This window comes from Lineus longissimus, chromosome 19 (assembly GCF_910592395.1).
Source record: "Lineus longissimus chromosome 19, tnLinLong1.2, whole genome shotgun sequence".
Lineage (NCBI taxonomy): Eukaryota > Metazoa > Nemertea > Pilidiophora > Heteronemertea > Lineidae > Lineus > Lineus longissimus.
Genome location: NC_088326.1, coordinates 4,538,171 through 4,556,938, shown reverse-complemented (window position 1 = coordinate 4,556,938; position 18,768 = coordinate 4,538,171). Strand labels below are relative to the sequence as shown.

Genomic DNA, 18,768 nt, shown 5'->3' with positions numbered 1-18,768 from the left:
CCATGTTGTTTGTCTTGTTAAAAGTTTAGATAAATTAAAGTGAAATCAATGGACACTCTATGATCGGAATGATTAGAGGCCTTCATCATTTTATAGCTGCAGGAGCAAGGTGAGACAACTTTATAACTGCCCAGCCAAGGTATAAGCCTTCTGCTTGGTAAATGGCATGGATACCTACAAAAGTTGACAAAAAATGACTAGAATGGCAAGCAAAGTTTGTACTAACCTTGACACAGCGAGGCTGTCTGCAAAACTGAAAACATATCGTGTATGTAGTTACATACTACAGACAGCAGCGGGGGCATCATTTTACCCCTAACACCGATCTCTCCAATAAAGGGTTTTGACCGCTTTTTAGTGTCTGCCCACATTCTTCTGAATGATAAATTGATACGTGTTTCTCGATTTCCTTCCGTGGAAAACTACGGGTGTCTTAAACCTTATGTAAGTAGACTAAAAACTGGGAATCGATCCGAAACGTCACAACAGCTGTCGTTTGATGCCTAAAGTACAGTGTTTTAAAACTTGAAGAGCATATTATCATTCAGGACGTGTAAGAAACCATACAGGTTTAATTAAATTTCATATTCTTGTTATCAAACAAGGTGTTTTAACACAGAAAATATTTTCTAGGAAAAGCGATAAAGCGGATGAGGTACAAAGAGGTCAAAATTCGGCCGAAGTTTTTACATCGAACTTCAGGATTTTTAGCAATTCAGGTACTGTACAACAGCTTGATAAATGGGTTCATTTTGGTAGATCTTCATTATCACCGCACTGGCTTTCATGCTGTGGTAACGAAAGGGGACCGTTACGACACACAGAAACTATTCTCGATTTCTAGAAAGTTTTATGCCTTTAGCGTAATCAATGGCAGCTTAGTGGACTGGAAATCATTCTGTGTTATTGACTTTCAAAAGAAGAAAGTCACTGGTTTTTATTCGGTAGAACAACCAATTCAGCAAGGAAAAGGGAAATTTCAAAGAATATACCAACTTGCTCGACCCGATTATTCTGACCAAGCCTTTGTCGTCTACTCCATCAGGAGGAATCGAGCCAAACGTGTAGTGTTTGGTGTTTTTACTGTTGTTGAAGAGAAAGGGAGAGGACAGGAGATCAACTATGTGAACAAATACGGAAGAGAGCTGGATGTGTACATGAACACTCCCGGAAACACTAAATTTCATATTCACATAACTGCCACTCATGATGTAATTGTTTTTATCAAAATTGACAAGTGCATCTTGCTCTACACAGAAAGAAGCAACTATACCCAGAAAACGACAATAGGGCAATTGCGTATACATCATATTGCTGTCTATGAAATGACCACAATTATATTGATGGAAAAGAAAATCTCGAAGCGAGGGAAACCGGTTGTAATTGAATATCTACCTCTTCCTGAATTTATGCCACTTTTTTGGAACTTCCACAAAACATATCGGATGCCAGTAACCATCAATCGTGAATATATTATTATTATGGCGAAGGACGGTACGTTGGTGTCACTGGATAATCGAGGAAGATCACTATTAATCATGAAAATCCCCGTTTAAATCAACCTGTAGCCGTCCGGTTGTGTCTTTGTCCGCATTTAAGTTATTTGCGACGAAGGTAATCAATACGAAAGAAACTTCTTTGTTTCGCCGCTTATGTTAAAATCTGAAAGCTGAATAACGGATTGAGTGAAACTATCATGGATATGAATGATGAATTCAGCTCTGCAAGTTGTCGAAGCAATAAATATTTTCGATTTTTTAAGCTTTACTATTTTATTTTCTATCAAAATCTTATAGCCTTTACAAATTGTAAAACGAATTGTCCAAACGTATCGATTACTTTTACTACTCTTGTGTCAAAGACGATATCAATTTATTTCGATATGGAGCGTCACATTGGACACGATCCCGTTTCAATTGTTCCATGCATTGTGCGAGGTATGAAGGTTTCGCCGGTTTTAACCTTCGGATGAAGAAGGCACAACACTTTTGTAGGTTTATGACGTGGTCACCTTGTCGGAGGAAAGGTGAATCACGTGTCAAGGGGGAAGAGTGTTTGTAAAGAAGGTAATAGCATTGTTTGTCGCACCCTCACAACATCAAGTCGCTGTGGTCGAGTAGCTTTGGGGCCTCTGATCTGCTGGCGGTCAATGGGTCACCGAGTCGAACTCACAGCCGGCGGGACTCTGATTCATAAAGGCAGTTTTTCTTTTCGAACATGCCTGATTTCATTCATATAAAAATGTTTAGCAGTCGAAAATGCTGTTGTCGCAGCCCCGAATGGGAAATTGTACGAAGTTGGATGTTAACCTCTGCACGGCAAAAGTGTCCATCCATGGATCTGTGACGGTGATTAATCATCAAGTGTTCCATCCATTGATCAATGAAGAATCTTTATTAAAGATCCATGGATGGAACGACATAGTCGTATCTACCATTGGCCCATCACTGTACTATCCATGGAATCCGTATTAGACATGTTAGATTGATTGGAGCATGAATCGATTCACCTACTTTACCCCTCCCAATGTGTAGACGAAATGATTTTTATTTGTTCCAGGTTGTTTGTCTTTTTAAAAGTTAAGATAAGTTAAAACGAAATCAATGGACACTCTCCGATCAGAATGATTAGGGCCTTCACCATTTTATAGGTGCAGGAGCAAGGTGAGACAACTTTATAACTGCCCAGCCAAGGTATAAGCCTTCTGCTTGGTAAATGGCATGGATACCTACAAAAGTTTCACTATTGGTTGACAACACAGCATCATCGGGGGGGGGGGGGGGGTAGGGAATTTTTTGTGCGGTTCTTATTTAAAAAAAGTTGTCATATTGCATTTCAAGCCTTTGTTCGAAAAATATTTGTTAGAGACATAGCATTTTCCGGCTTGAAATAATGTCAATGACTAGAATGGCAAGCAAATTTGGTACTTACCTTGACGCAGCGAGGCTGTCTGCAAAACTGAAATCATATCGTGAATGAAGTTACATACTACAGACAGCAGCGGGGGCATCATTTTACCCCTAACACGGATCTCTCCAATAAAGGGTTTTGACCGCTTTTTAGTGTCTCCCCACATTCTTCTGAATGATAAATTGATACGTTTTTCTCGATTTCCTTCCGAGGAAAACTGCGTGTCTCTTAAACCTGATGTTGGTAGACTAAAACTGGGAATTGATCCGAAACGTCACAACAGTTGTCGTTTAATACCAAAAGTACTGTGTTTTAAATCTTGAAGAGCATATTATCATTCAGGACGTGTAAGAAACCATATAGGTTTAATTAAATTTCACATTTTTGTTTTCAACCAAGGTGTTTTAACACTTAAAATATTTTCTAGGAAAAGCGATAAAGCGGATAAAGTAAAAAGAGGTCAAAATTCGGCCGAAGTTTTTACATCGAACTTCAGGATTTTTAAGAATTCATGTACTGTACAACAGCTTGACAAACGAGTTCATTTTGGAAGATTTTCATCGTCACCGCACTGGTTTTCATGCTTTGGTAACGAAAGGGGACCGTTACGACACACAGCACCTGTTCTCGATTTCTAGAAAGTTTATTTTCTTTAGAGTAATCAATGGCAGCTTAGTGAGCGTGATGTCATTCTGTGTTATTGACTTTCAAAAGAGGAAAGTCACTGGTTATTATTCGGTAGAACATCTAAGTCAGCAAGGAAAAGGGAAATTTCAAAGAATATACCAACTTGCTCGCCCCGATTATTCTGACCAAGCCTTTGCCGTCTACTCCATCAGGAGGAATCGAGCCAAACGTGTAGTATTTGGTGTTTTTACTGTTGTTGAAGAGAAAGGGAGAGGTGAGGAGATCAACTATGTGGAGAAAGCTGGATGTGTACATGAACATTCATGCATACACTAGATTTCAAATTTACATCACTGCCACTCATGATGTAATTGTAAATTTCAAAGTTCACAAGTGCATCTTGCTCTACACAGAAAGAAGCAACTATACCCAGAAAACGACAATAGGGCAATTGCGTACAATACATATGGTTGTCTTTGAAATGACCATAATTATACTGATTGCCTTAACAAAGAAAAGCAAGAAGCGAGGGAAACCGGTTGTAATTGATTATCTACCTCTTCCTGAATTTATGCCACTTTTTTGGAACTTCCACAAAACATATCGGATGCCAGTAACCATCAATCGTGAACATACAATTATTATGGCGAACGACGGTACGTTGGTGTCACTGGATAATCGAGGAAGATCACTATCAATCATGAAAATTCCCGTTTACATCAACCTGTAGCCATCCGGTTGTGTCTTTTTCCCCATTTAAGTTATTTGCGACGAAGGTAATCAATACGAAATAAAATTCTTTGTTTCGCCGCTTCCGTTAAATGACCATGACCATGGAAATCAGACTGAAACCTACTCTTTATCTCAGAAGGTTGTTAGGCGCTGAACCAAATCCGAAAATATGTTTGTCATGACAATACTTCACGGCAGATTGAAGTGAAAATGTCTCTATCATGATGCAGAACGTGGTGCTGAGGTATTGATTCATCAATATCTTAAGGACCCCCTTATAAGAAGGGTGACATCTGTTACAGCTACACGAACTTGATTTTTCGTTTTACCCAGACTGCACACAGGTCCGAATATTTCGGTTCAGAATAGGCTAAGCAAATGGTTCTCTATATGCAGATGTTGCCTTGTACAGTCGCAGGGTCAATAAAATCAATATCGCACTTCGACCAGACCCGACCTATTGTTATCCTGTGAGCTGATAAATAGCCATTCACTCCAACTCATTGCCTCCACACCGCCAATGGGCATTGATTTTGTAATCAGATTGGTTTGTGTTGACCCGTCACCAGATATGGCCGTGGTATGTCATGTCGTAAAGTCATTATGATTTGATACATAGCTAAAGAAGAGGCCGAACTCTTTGATTTCAAACACGGGGGAATCTCACAGTCTCCAATCAAAGACAAAAATTATTTTATTCCTACGCGATTCCGTACCTTTGGTCAAAACGATATGAAAAACACTATAGAAAACGTTCCCGTGGAAAAAAATGTCCGGCCCTATTGTATTCTTACAGATATGGGTCTGTAGGAAAGGCTGTGGCAGTCAAAAGCTTAGACAACGCATACTATAATCATTTGTTCGGCCGACATTCTGTCTTATATGTATGACAATGTATGACATTTCAAACTATACACCGTCATGACTGTCAATACATTGCTTAATCTCCCTGCTAAATTTCAATATGTTTGATGCTGCGGAAGTTGTTGGCTACGGATGACGGCTGCTTGGGTTACAAACTTTCCTGGTGGACCCCTGAACCAGGGATCGGCCAGGCCTGGGGCCGGTTGCACAAAAGAAAAAAATAGTTAAAAACACTGTTAGTTTATCTTGGCGTTAACTTAACTCCAAAAAGTTAATTTGGGTTGCAAGAAAGAAAATTATTTAAAAGTAGCGTTAAGTTAACGCTAACTTTAACTGACCTCCTAACCCCAAGATAAATCCCTATTTTGGAGTTAGTTGAAACAAAATGGTGGACAACCAGGCCCTGTTTGTGGCTTTCCAGCCATTATTTCAAGCTCCACGGCATTTTAGAGAAAGAATCAATCACTTGGAGTTCTTCAATGACAAAAAACTTTTTAAAAGATACCGTTTTTGCAGAGAAACCATTGTTTTGATAGTTGATATGCTCAGGGAGGACATTGAAAGTGCGACCAACAGAAGCCATGCAATTTCGCCTGAGGTGCAAGTCTTGATTGCTCTCCGTTATTTTGCATCTGGAGCTTTCTTTGAAGTTATTGGGGACACTTTCGGTGTAGACAAAGCTAGTGTAAGTCGTGTGGTGCACAGGGTGGCTGGCCTGTTAGATGCTGCACGGGACGATTTTATTGTGTGGCCCCAGTCGGTGGAGGAGAGGCGTCGAATTCAAGCTGGATTCTATGCGATCGCACATTTTCCCAAAGTATTGGGATGCATCGACGGCACGCACATCAGAATAATATGCCCCAGTGAGCCACGTCCTGATGCTGATCACATCCCAGAACCAGCCAATGCTGCTGAGAATGACCAGGAGATGCGAGATGACCAGATAGGCCTACATGCTCCTGATCCTGCACATGCACCTGCACTGCCCATGCCTGCAGATCGCGAAGGCGAAGCCATGGAAGAAGCAGAACAACCCGCGCAAGTTCCTCCAGCTCCAGCCTACGAAGCATCTTTTGTAAACAGGAAGGGATATCACTCCATCAACGTGCAAGCAGTGGTTGACGATAAGGGTAATTACTTTTATAATTATACCTGAAAACATGCTAAATACTAGGGCCAATATCCATGATATCACAACAAGCGCCACATCCTCGACATCATGACATGCACCATGACTGACATGCCTTTTTTGGTAAACGAACGTTGACCAATTCCATGATTGCCTGACCAACAAAACATATGGAATGCCATTTATGCAAAAATTATCTCTTGTACACTGTTGCTCATAAAGATAGAATATGCATAGTTTTTGTATTTTTTCATCGTTAATTGCATAGAAACTTGTTGATGCTGAAATATGTTGAATATAATAAAATACGGAGTGGTCGTGTAATAATGATCAATAGCCCTCCTAACTAAAATGATACATTTCCTTTTCAGGAAAATTCACCAATGTAGTTGCACGTTGGCCAGGGGCAACCCATGATGCCTTTATTTGGAGGAACAGTGACCTTAAAGAGCACCTGGAACTGACAAACCCCAGAGGTGAAGATGGACTGTTGCTAGGAGATAGTGGATACCCTTGTATGCCGTATCTCATCGTCCCGTACGGAGCACCCACAACAGAAGCCCAGCAGAGATTGAACACTTCCTTATGTGCCACAAGAGTGAGGATAGAACATGCCTTTGGAGTGTTAAAGAGGAGGTTCCATGTTCTCCATGGGGAGATTCGTATGCAGCCAGACCGTGTAGTTAAGATCATCTCTGCCTGTTTTGTCCTGCATAATATTGCAAAGATGAGAGGAGAACGTGACCCCCGGCCAGAAGACGACGACAGTGATGACGAAGAAGATGATGAAGATGATGATGAGGAGTATGCTGGCCCAAACTCTGGCAGTGTTTACAGGGACTACCTCGCCAATCGCTACTTTGCTTAATTGACTGTGATCCACTGCAACCTGAGTGAGGGGATATATCAAAACAGTGGAAGCTACAGCCAGTGAATTTTCCAATTTCAAACTTAAAAACTATAACTATATGTATTGCATAATCAACACTCGCGTAAGAAATATACCATAACATTTTCATCATGTCACTGACACTGTAGCTTCTAATTTTGATACATTCCCTTTGTGTTTTAAATAACTTGATATTTACTATATATTTACTATTTAATATATGTAATATTTAAAAAATTCAAATCCTATAAACATAGATACTATTTACACATAAATTTACAGTTCAATGCCCGACAGACCCAAGAACTCCTTTTCCTTCAGCAGAGCAATCTCCAGCTGTAGCTTTTCTATTCGAAGGCCAGCCTCTTTCTGAAGAACTTCCTGAGTACGTGTTGTGGCCTTCTGCGTAACAAGAGTTGCCTCAAGGACCTCAAGCTGCATGTTAAATACATCCTGCTGAGTCTTCTGTCGGCACATGGCGTCTGTCAGCAGACCCTTCGCATGTGCTTTCCTGGCACCTAGGAGAGAATGAAACAAATTATGACGGGTTAAATGGATCACACAGCACTTCAATTTTGTCACTTTGTGAACGGCCAGAGCTCATTTTAGCACATTTGATTGATTCATGTAGGGACTGCTTAAAATCAAGAAAGGCTTTCGCCATTCTAGAGTCCCAACTACTCACCAGTGACTTTGCACAGTTTGGCCTTCTTTTTGGCTGGAGATTTTGGGGCAGTCATTGCAGTGGCTGTCATCGTCTGTTGAGAATCTAGAATAAAAAATGACAGTTCGGCCTATATGATGATAAATATCAAATCACGAAAGGTCACAAAATGTTTTGCAACCAAAACTCTGGCAAATATAGATTCAAATATCCAAAATGCAAATGCCTTGATATATGAGGTGTGGGCCAGGCTATCAGCATCGATGCAGTATTAGACCCCGGGCCTAATAGCCTACTGAAAGACCGAACCTGTATCTAATAGCATACCAAGAATTATTGTGGCTCCCTCTATGTGTGTTTCGTGTGGTTGACGATCAAAGGTTGCCACAACCACTGCATCTGAGCAGTCGACATCAACATCTGCAGCTTGATTTACTGAAAAATTAAATGAAATTATCATAAAAAATAATTTTACTATTTCTAAATTAAAGACGCATGATGTCTAACCGGGTCACTACAGTCGCTTTCTGTTTCTCAGTTGGCCTACTTGTATTTCTTCCATTGTATACCGGTACCAATGTAATGTATCATAGTCTAAGAAATACTCGGCTCTTAATTGACATGGGCATATTTATCATCGAGCTTCCAGCACCTTTAAATTAAACTTACCAGGAGTCCAACCAGCCAGATCAGGTAATGTAACAGGGAGGGAGACTGCTGCTGTAGCCTTTATAGGTGTGGTTACTGAAAATATTAACAAATGAAAGTTTTAAAGTTTAAAGGGAATGAATCACATAAATTGGCGGGAAAAATCAATAAATTCTAATTAAATCCATTGAAAATCCAAATTTCTATGATATTCCATTAAAACAGGGTGATGTCAGCTTAACAATAGGCCTAATGTGTACAATTGCGATCATTTTGTTAATTCTTTGAGGTAATTCACATGACTTATTGAATAAATTAAAAGTATTAACAAAAATATTTATATTGGAACTTATTTCTGTTTCACCCTGTATAGTACTATTTGCAAACTTTGCGTTCCATACACTTACTGGGCATGCTCAGTGCGTTTAGAAATATGGAGTCGGGAAATTTGCAAGCGCGTATTTGGAGCAGCGAATAACCACATTTTCTGTACTTTTGTGCAGTTGAACTACCTTATCTGCTGATGAATTTGATTTATAGGGCTATGAAGTCAACTACTATGGTACTATTTCTAAGTGACGGTCATGAAAAGCTGTACTTTCGGCCGCTTGAAAAATGCATGCATGCACTGTCATGTCAGCATGTACACATGGTCGCTATACACACAGGAAGTCCAACAGAAATGGCTGGCAGAGTGCCAATATCGATGCAGGCACCAGACGACATACTTTGAACTTAGCCAGGGTAGGGCCGAGTTGAGCTTAATTCCACCAATGTTTTTGAAGATTGACATCAGGCTATGAAATCTAGACCTATGTAAGGCTTAGGCCTATGTTCAGAAATATATGCTGGTAGAAGTAGATAGCGTTTTATGGCCTAATTAGGCTAAATCGGAGCCTGGTGTACCTACCTGCAGACTCAAATCCACCAGTGATGCCTCTGAATGCTGCGTCTTTTTCGAATGTTTCTATTATTCTCTGCAGTGTAGGGTCGGCCTGTGGCATCTTTCCCCCTCCGCCAGTCCCTCTCTGGTGTTTTTGCTGCAGGGAATGGATCTCTTTCGCCTTTGAAAGCTGCTGGTTCCATTTTTCCCTGCAGTTATCCCCGGTCCTTGTGGCCACTCCCAAGGAACTTACCATTAGGGCAATTTCATCCCATTTGTTTTTTTTCATTTTGTTTGTCACATCTGACGAAAACTTGGATCGCAAGATCCCAAGTTCATTTATGACAACATCGGCTAAAACTTCGGCTTCTGAGTGTGAAAAATTTGGTTTTCTCTCCCTTTTTGTCTTTTGAGATGAATGATTCTCTATGGAGGCAGCCATCTTGCATGTCTTGCTTTCAATATGAGGACCAAATGCATTATGGGAAATGTCCCTAGCAACTAACATTGATTTACTTAAAAGTAGCGTTAGTTAACATTGGGCCTAACATTGATTTGTGAAACTCAATTTTAGCGTTATGTTAGCTAACGCTAAGTTAGGGACTTTAACATAAAAAGATAAACTAACATACTTTTATCACCATAACTTTTGTGCAACCGGCCCCTGGGCAAGGATAATTTGAACTATAACCGCTTTTGTCTAGGCTTTGTATCAACAAAGTTGAAATATCAAGAGAACATATAACATGAAAAGTCTGTACAAGCAAACAGTCTATGGATGGCCGGATACGCAGTCTAAGGAACAGCAAATACATATCGAGACTCGAGATAACGACCTTAGGGATAGGGCTATAGAGTACTGTACACCCCCTCGGGAAATTTACGATGATCAATTGGAATGAATAAAGGTACTGGGGAAGAAGGTTGTTATGAAATTCCCATTCCGCTTAATCAACTGCTCGGTCCAGCCTCGATTGTGACTTGCCTACTAATGTAAATTAGACAGGTGACATACTGTACTGAACTGAGGTACGGTTTATGTTATGTCGGGTTTCTTCAAATTCACGAATCTTGTCATCGATTTTATTGATTGTCATAATAAATAAAATCGATGCAGCTGTAATAATCTTCCGCTCCTCTTCTTGTAATAAATGCCATAAACCGGCTCAAATACGGTGTCTCTCTTTTTTATTTCGTGCGCCCTCCTTCCGCCTTTTTCTTCCAACAATACATTTTTCAACAATCCCCTGCCGTGACCGCCCGACGTCGCCCGAAGACGTCGGCTTCATCGACATACGTCACATGAGGAGGATGCGCCAAACCCGGTGATGACGTCACCCTGCGTAGCAACAGTTCGCAACAGTTAGCAACGGTGCCGTCAAGATGGAGATCACCACACCATCCCCTTCAAAAATTGGTCAGAGTTACTCTGACCATCAAATTCTTATTGAAACTAAACATGGCAGCAACCACATAGGCACTCGATGATATACTCAGTGATACTTAATATTCTATACAAAATTTAGTGATTCCTACGAAGATTATTTCAAACTAACGGTATCTGTAACCGCACCTCAATCTATATACATGTACATCGCCTGTACACAATGAACACAATATCTATATCTATAATCCTAAATTACCACCTTACTAACTATTAAACTTACAGTGGTTTACATGACTAGAATCTACATAATACCATTGCTCAAATAAAAATTCACTTATCTCCTATTATTTACACAAAACTACTTGCAATTAACCCTCCCCAAACAGTACAATTATATAATGACTGTAAAATTCAACATGAAGGAATATAATTGCTCAGCAAATTTATAATGACGTAACGAAATGGGCGCCAAAGAGTATCCAATGCGGTACTCCCCTCCCCTCCCTACAAATCGTCGGGAGAAGGGGTCTCCGGCCCATTCGTACTTCATTATTGTCCCCTGACATACTGCACAATCTGCCTCTCGACGGTGGTCCTCCCGATCTTGGAGTAGTGGAACTGGTCATGGTCAAATCCGTATCTATTCAGCATCGGATGAGGAATGGACTGGAATCCAACTCGTTGCATCATTCCGTTAAATCGCAGTGCACGTCTCATCATACCATCACTTCTCGCCACCTTTGGGGACACTGGTAGTTGAAGATGAAAAATGCGGGCCATGGGGTAATGTTGTATCAGAAAATCTCTGATGATGATCATGTCTTCTTCCGGCTCCCCATAGTCGTTAGTGTGGTTAAGCCCGTGGGTGATGACAACATCGCTGATATTTAGTCTGGGTTGAATGCTCTTCAACATCACTCTCAACCCTTCTGCCGTCTGCCCTGAAAAAGCTAATGGAAACAGATCTGACGATGGCTTGGTCTTGACAAACATGGAGTCCCCGAGAAGAAAAATCGGCGGACGCTGCTTCCCAGCGGCATTGTACTCCCTAACTCTATCTTGCAGCACACGTACTCGATCTCTAACATCATTAATTTTCAAATCACTGACACCTCTTTCTTTAAGAAACGTGATGACAAGGGTTACCACTTCATTAATAGCTTTCATCTGGACATTCCAGCTGGGACGGATCCGGAAAATCAGCATTTTAAATGTTTGGTTAACTGCACTGGTGAGAGTGAGTTTTACGTCGACAACATTTGATGTGGATATTTCTATCAATCGCTCCAATTCAATAAAAGGAATGTCCACCTCCTGACGAAACCGGAGTCTTCGATGGACAAACGAATATAGGGCCTTTGTAGCTTCAGACTTTGCCTCTTTCACATCATGCGGCAAACCATCTTGATTGATAACGGACTCCATCTGAAACGATAGGAAAAGAAAGAAAACGGTCTCATTAGTAACCTACATTGTGACCAAAGCGGCACAAGCCTCCATCTCTAACAAAGCGTTGAGAGGAGACCAGGGGTTCCATCTTGACTAACTATTGATGCTATCCTGACAGCCAAACCTGCGTAGTTTACTGCCTTTCTTCAACCAACGTTTCTTCTTCTTCTTGATGATTTCCTGTTGCATCTGATGAAGGCTGCAGCAATCAATTCCAAAACGCGCCGGCTTCAAGATGTTCTTGCGGGGTCGTAATGCACGTGTAGACTGCTTCTCTTCATGTTCAATGTCCGAACCATCCTCGGAAGAAATACTATCAGTGAGTTGAGTAGACTTAATAGGGGAAGATTCCAAATCGGACTCCACCTCGTGAGAATCTAATGCAGTTTCTCTTGAAGTTTTCCCTACTAATCCTATCTCATCCAGCTGCTCCCCATCTCTCCCCGTATGAAATGCTTTCATATTGTTGAGATGAACTACCTTGGAGTGCCTCTTGGATCCTCCCAGTGGAAATAACTTGAAGTTGACCTCGGACAACTTCTGCAAAACCTCAAATGGTCCCTTCCATGGTTTATGGAACTTGGAAACCTCGTCGACTTTCACATAATGGTTTCTGACTAGAACCTGGTCTCCCGGTTTAAAAGATGAGGACTTCGAATTTCTGTCATAGTGGGTCCTTTGACGTCTCTGCACTATCTTCAAATTTTCCCGTACCCTTCGGTTTGCACGCTCTATCTTTTTCCGGAGATCCGAAACATACTTCGTTGACTCAGTCTCATTGTCTGATGTACTAGATGTTCCAAGGACGAGGTCTAGTGGAAGGTTCATTTCTTCACCAAAGGTCATCGCAGCTGGGGTCTCTAAGGTCGAAGCTTGAATTCCTGAACGAAAGGCCATTAGGGAAGCTGGAAGGTGGTTATCCCAGTCCCTACCCTCCTCGTCAACCATAGTTGTCAGCATTCTTTTCAAAGATCCATTGAAATTTTCAACCTGTCCATTACATTGCGGATGGTAAGCTGTGGTCCTGGATTTATGAATATTTAGTAGTTTGCACATTTTCTTGAATACTTTGGATTCAAAGTTAGTCCCCTGATCCGAGTGAAGGTTCTCTGGAGTACCAAATCTGCAAACATATTCATTCACCAGCACCTTAGCACATGTTGTAGCCTTCTGATTCCTGATAGGCCACGCCTCGGGCCATTTTGTGAAAGCATCCTGGGCCACGAGAATGTATCGGTTTCCTTTCCTTGATGGTGGGTTGATTGGTCCTACGATGTCAATGTGAATTCTTTGGTTTCTACGACCAACTGGAATACTCTGTAAGTCGGCTTTAGTGCGCTTTCCGGATTTGCACTTCTGACAAGTTTCACAAGAACGAATGAAATTTATTACATTTTTCTTCAGTCCTGGGAGCCAACAGCGCTGTTTCACTTTCCAGACAGTCTTTTGTACTCCAAGATGGGCACCAGCATAACCTTGGTGTAATTCCTTGACGACTGTGGCAATGCAGGATTGAGGAAGAACTAGTCGGAGTTTGCCCTGGCTTTTCAAGTATAGGATTCCGTCCTTTATTTCCAGTAGACCATGCTGAGCCCAAATAGCTCGCTGGAGAGAGCTACATGACTGTAGTGCCTTCTGTGATGGTTTCTCCGTCGTCTCAGCAATATGTTGTCGAATGGCCCGAATATCTGGATCTTCCTTCTGAGCTTTCCTGATCTCATCAATCGTTAGTTCCGGGATGTCTAGAGAAGTTTTTAGTTGCACTATGTTAACCATTGGAGGTGCTGGTCGGTCTGTGGGTCCACAGGATGGACAATGTCCATGTTGCCGAACTTTCTTTGGTCTCCTAGACAATGCATCAGCATTACCATGTTGTACTCCTGGCCGATGTTCGATGACGTAGTCAAACTCTGCTAACCTTTCTAGCCATCTCGCAATTTGTCCTGAAGGTTCCTTGAAGTTCAACAGCCATCTCAATGCCATATTATCTACCCGCACGTGAAATTGCTTCCCAAGCAGAAAGTACCGGAAGTGCTCTGCAAATGTAACAAAGGCTAACATTTCTCTCCTTGTTGTACAGTAATTCATTTCACCTCCTTGTAGACTTTTACTCCCATAGGCTATGACCTTCTCTGTTCCATCTCTCTGCCTTTGTGACAAAACTGCTCCTATGGCAAAATCGCTTGCATCTGTATCCAGAATGAAAGATCCGGCGTCCTTGCTGAAATCTGGATAGGCCAGTATCGGTGAAGTTATCAGCTTCTCCTTCAATGTCTGAAAAGATTTCTCGCACTGCTCCGACCACGCGAATTGCACACCCTTCTTTGTCAAATTGTGCAATGGAGAGGCAATTTGAGCGAAGTCTGGGACAAACTTTTGATAGTACGTCGCAAGACCCATGAACGAACGAATTTCTGACACACAAGTTGGAGTAGGCCAATTTTTTACTTTCTCAACCTTCTCTGGATCTGTTGATATGCCTCCAGTGTTCACAATGTGGCCAAGGAATTTCACCATCTCTCGGAAAAGTTTACACTTGCTTGGTTTTAACTTCAGATTGGCTGCTTCCAGGTGTGTGAATACTTGATCCAGCTGACTCATGTGTTCTTCAAAACTGGATGAATGAACAATGATATCATCGAGGTAAACCAAACAGAAGTCCAGTCCTCCCAGGACTGTGTTCATCATGCGTGTGAACGTTGCAGGGGCTCCTGTTAAACCAAATGGCATCACTTTCCATTCATATTGGTCTACTCCCGTCACAAACGATGTCTTGGCCTGATCCTCAGGTGACATACCCACTTGCCAATAGCCACTGGCGCAATCTAGAGTAGAGAAGAACTTGGCTCCCGAAAGTTTGTTCAGAGTATCATCTATTCGAGCTAATGGCTGTGCTGATTTGACTGTCACTGAATTAAGTTTCCGGTAATCCACACATAATCTGTATGAGCCATCAGCTTTCTTGGCCAGAACGATCGGAGAGCTCCAAGGGCTATCTGACTTCTTGAGCAGGGCCCGGTTTCTCAAAGAATCTTAAGTCTGTTTTGGTGACTTAAGTATGAGAATTTCTTAAGTTTTGTCTTAAGTTGATTCACAAAGAATCTTAACTCGCCTAGCCGACTTAAGTACCCCAAAAACTTAAGCACGGTAGCTACCGTACTTAAGTCGGAATTAAGGACACAAAATGGCGGAAATTCGCCGGCACAACCGGCCTGTCCTTCGATATTTGATGGCCCGAGGCCCAGAAAGACGACTCGTAGACCATCAAAACCCCTTGGAGAAGTACTCCGCCAAGGGGGTGAAAGACAGATATCGTTTCCTGCCCGACACAATAATGGTCTTCGTTGAGGTATTCGGCCCAAAGTTGACGCGTCCGACCGACCTTGGCCATGCACTGCCTGTCATACTACAAATTTGCGTGTGTCTCCGTTTCCTTGCTTGCGGGTCCTTCCAAATAATGGTCGGGGATGGAGATGGACTGTCAAAAAGTTCCGTGTGCCGGCCACCATGAATGAAATAATCAAATATATGAGCGAAATCATAAAATTTCCGAGGGGCGACGAAGCCACAGAAACTAAGAAGCGCTTCTTCGCAGTTGCAGGTATGTATCAGTTCCCATCTCATGTGCTCCTCGCCCACTACTATTTATAGTGCTCCAATCAGCAAAATGAATGACAAAATCGATAGGTGAACATGCATATTAAGCAGGTCAAACTTCTCCAATCAGCAAACGGTGAATGAAGAAATCGCTGTTGGTAACCGTGAATATTTTAACAGGTCAAGGACAGGTCAAACTTCATCAGCTGTTTTTTTTTCATCACACACATGCATGACATGTGTCGTGTGTCATCATGGAAGCGAAACTGCGTGGTTCAATGCTGTTGTTTGTTTATTGAAAACCGGCTGTTAGATTGCTGGAAACTTTATAATCATGTGAAGGTATCTATGCAGCCATCTATTCTAATGAATACTCGCATCCGCGCCACTGTGACTGTGCAGTTGAGTTGATCGAGTGCAGACTGTTGTCGACTGTGACTGTACGTAGTGTTGCATGTTGTTGTTGTGTGCTTGTGTGTCCACCAATGACTATCATCCATGGCATGTACAGCCTACACTACTGCTGTATGGATTGTTAGTCAGTCAGGTCTGGCCTATACTCGATCATGAGTATGCAGTATGTTCTATACTTTTCTTGTACCAATATCATCCCTCCATGCATTGCATACTGCATCCATAAAAATGCCCTCAACTCACTGAGTGAGGTGGATGTCGACCAGGGCGGGGCGCAGTCGGGGAATGATATAGTTAGTTAGGCCTAATACAGGTCAGTTTGTGTGTTGCCTAATGGTTCTTCCACTTTGATTTTAGGTTTCCCTAACGTAATCGGTGCTTTGGACTGCACACAGATAAAGATTCAAGCCCCATCTCAATTTGAGGATGTTTATGTCTGTCGCAAATCCATTCACAGCATCAATGTTCAGGTAAGCATGTGTGAATAGAACACTTTCAAAAGTCAGTTGGTAGCCCTGCCTAGTAACGAAATGTGCACATAATGTCTGTAGGCCTACACCAAAGTACAATAAACATGCATTGCATTTATTACCAGATGACCGGCTGGCTGGCTTTTTTATTTAGTCATCTTGGAACGAGATCAGGTTCACTTTCAAAGCCTGGCTCATTGGAGGCCTGATCTAGTTTAAGAGATTGCATGTCCATCTGAAATATGAATATCCTGATTCCTGGCATAGTATGAATTAAAATCATTGCTAAGTATGAAAAATTTTGAAAGTACAGTGTTTCTGCCAGAAAAAAATCAAGAGGGGGAACCAAAGCCCAAATTCCTGGTCGAAAGAGCAAATTTTGGCTGTTTTTCGGACAATCTTGGCAGTTGCCCCCCCCCCCCCGGCAGAAACCCAGAAATAATATTTCAATTTCCACTTTTTGGTATTGCAGATGATATGTGATGCTGATCGCATTGCCACAAACCTTGTAGCCAAATGGCCGGGAAGTGTTCACGACAGTCGAATATTCAAGGTGTCGTCCATTGGCCGAGAACTTGCTAACCAAGGTAATTCAGACATGTGTGATACCCACTAAAAACAAGTAATTTAATAGATAGATAAATAATTTAATTGGAACTTTATCAACATTTATAACTAACATACATGTAGTAGAAAAGAAATTATCACATAGGCATACTACTGGATCAACAGTATCATGCTTATTTGAAAAATATATAATATATAAACGAGAAACCCCATGTTATGTATAAAATGACCAAAAAACATTGATATTCTCATATTCAATAAATTAGTATAAAATTCATTCATTTTGAAAAAAATTATTACATTTACAATATTGTATTTACAATTTCAGCTCCACATGATGGATTCCTTTTGGGAGACAAAGGTTATGCACTTGAACCGTACCTGATGACACCTTATCGGAATCCAACACCTGAAGAAGCCAGATACAATGCCGCCCAAGCACGAACCAGGACACGAGTTGAGCAGGCCTTTGGCATTTTAAAGAGGCGGTTCCATTGCTTGCACGATGAAATTCGGCTGGTCCCAGAACAGGCCTGTAAAGTGATAGTCTGCTGTGTAATCCTCAACAACATTGCACTGAAGCGGCAGGATGTGATGGAGCCACTTTTGGAGAATCAATATAACCTTGATCCCATTGATGACGATACTGTAACTGGAAGGGTTGTAAGAGATCATTTGCGTGATACCTTCTTTCATTTCTGATTGTGCAAGCATGCAAGTGTTTTTTATGATATTTTAAGAGGAAACCTAAGTGAGTTGGCCATAAAATTGCATTTAAAAGAATACATGTGTTAGGGGCAAAATCCGTGTGCTATGTGAATCTATGCCTTTTATAGGTACGAAAAATAGTATTCAAAACTTTGGTTCATAGATCTTGTACTGTTAGGCATGTTTGATATTTGTACTTTTTGTGGCAAATTTGGATGTTTTTGATAGAATGTCTGACAGATCAGGGCCCGGTTGCACAGTCAGCATTAGGTTAACAACAACTTAAAGGCCATATATCAAGGTTTTTTGCCATTTTCTGCTGTAAGACGATTTCAAAAGTGTACCTAACACTTTATACAATACAGAAAACCAAATGCAATTAGCTCCATCCATTTTGAAGATATAGCCAATTATGTGTTTGACAACTTTGCAGTGATCACTTTGTCGATACGGATTATCACATGAAGCCGGATAACTGCATCCAACTGAATATTAAATGCCACTTGTTAAAAACAGCTGTTCCAACCATGTCAATTGCATTTAATGCCCGAGGCTGCTGAGGTCGGTTGTTATACATAATGTGTAGGCCCTATTGGGGCCTGTGATACCGCATAGTGTCTTCTTGTGTTCCAGCCATAGCAAGGTGACAGCGACACAGGTCAGTGTCAGTGACAGCCACTGTCAATGACAGATTATTGTCATCTGACATCTAGGCCTATCTAACGTTGCACGGCATTATATCGTCACGTCAAGATGATTGTGCATAATACCGTCACTTTTCAATAGTAGTTCAGCGTCATAACATAACTGGCGATACAACACTGACGAGG

At 41.4% G+C, this 18,768-nt stretch overlaps 2 protein-coding genes and 1 long non-coding RNA gene across 3 annotated transcripts; 2 read left to right on the top strand and 1 right to left on the bottom strand.

Annotated features, from left to right (window-relative positions):
* The first annotated feature begins 5,607 nt into the window (after positions 1 to 5,607).
* On the top strand, positions 5,608 to 7,344 carry LOC135503152 (putative nuclease HARBI1). The gene is made up of 2 exons (XM_064796542.1): positions 5,608 to 6,263; positions 6,634 to 7,344. The coding sequence occupies exons 1-2, from the start codon at positions 5,675 to 5,677 to the stop codon at positions 7,128 to 7,130; spliced, it is 1,086 nt and encodes a 361-aa protein (XP_064652612.1). The 5' UTR covers positions 5,608 to 5,674; the 3' UTR covers positions 7,131 to 7,344.
* Positions 7,345 to 7,404: 60 nt separating this feature from the next.
* Positions 7,405 to 9,586, bottom strand: LOC135503113 (uncharacterized). The gene is made up of 5 exons (XM_064796455.1): positions 9,374 to 9,586; positions 8,485 to 8,559; positions 8,143 to 8,250; positions 7,837 to 7,920; positions 7,405 to 7,669 (listed from the first exon to the last, which is right to left on the bottom strand). The coding sequence occupies exons 1-5, from the start codon at positions 9,465 to 9,467 to the stop codon at positions 7,428 to 7,430; spliced, it is 603 nt and encodes a 200-aa protein (XP_064652525.1). The 5' UTR covers positions 9,468 to 9,586; the 3' UTR covers positions 7,405 to 7,427.
* Positions 9,587 to 15,998: 6,412 nt separating this feature from the next.
* On the top strand, positions 15,999 to 18,106 carry LOC135503254 (uncharacterized). The gene is made up of 4 exons (XR_010449874.1): positions 15,999 to 16,121; positions 16,551 to 16,663; positions 17,136 to 17,250; positions 17,559 to 18,106. It is a non-coding gene; the product is annotated as an uncharacterized LOC135503254 (long non-coding RNA).
* Positions 18,107 to 18,768: the final 662 nt, after the last annotated feature.

Coding starts and splice junctions, on each gene's coding strand:
- LOC135503152 (XM_064796542.1), top strand. CDS start 5,675: ATGCTCAGGGAGGACATTGAAAGTGCGACCAACAGAAGCCATGCAATT. Junction 6,264..6,633: donor AGCAGTGGTTGACGATAAGG/GTAATTACTTTT, acceptor TTTCCTTTTCAG/GAAAATTCACCAATGTAGTT.
- LOC135503113 (XM_064796455.1), bottom strand. CDS start 9,467: ATGCCACAGGCCGACCCTACACTGCAGAGAATAATAGAAACATTCGAA. Junction 8,560..9,373: donor TGGTGGATTTGAGTCTGCAG/GTAGGTACACCA, acceptor TAATATTTTCAG/TAACCACACCTATAAAGGCT. Junction 7,670..7,836: donor CAAACTGTGCAAAGTCACTG/GTGAGTAGTTGG, acceptor ATTCTCTCCTAG/GTGCCAGGAAAGCACATGCG.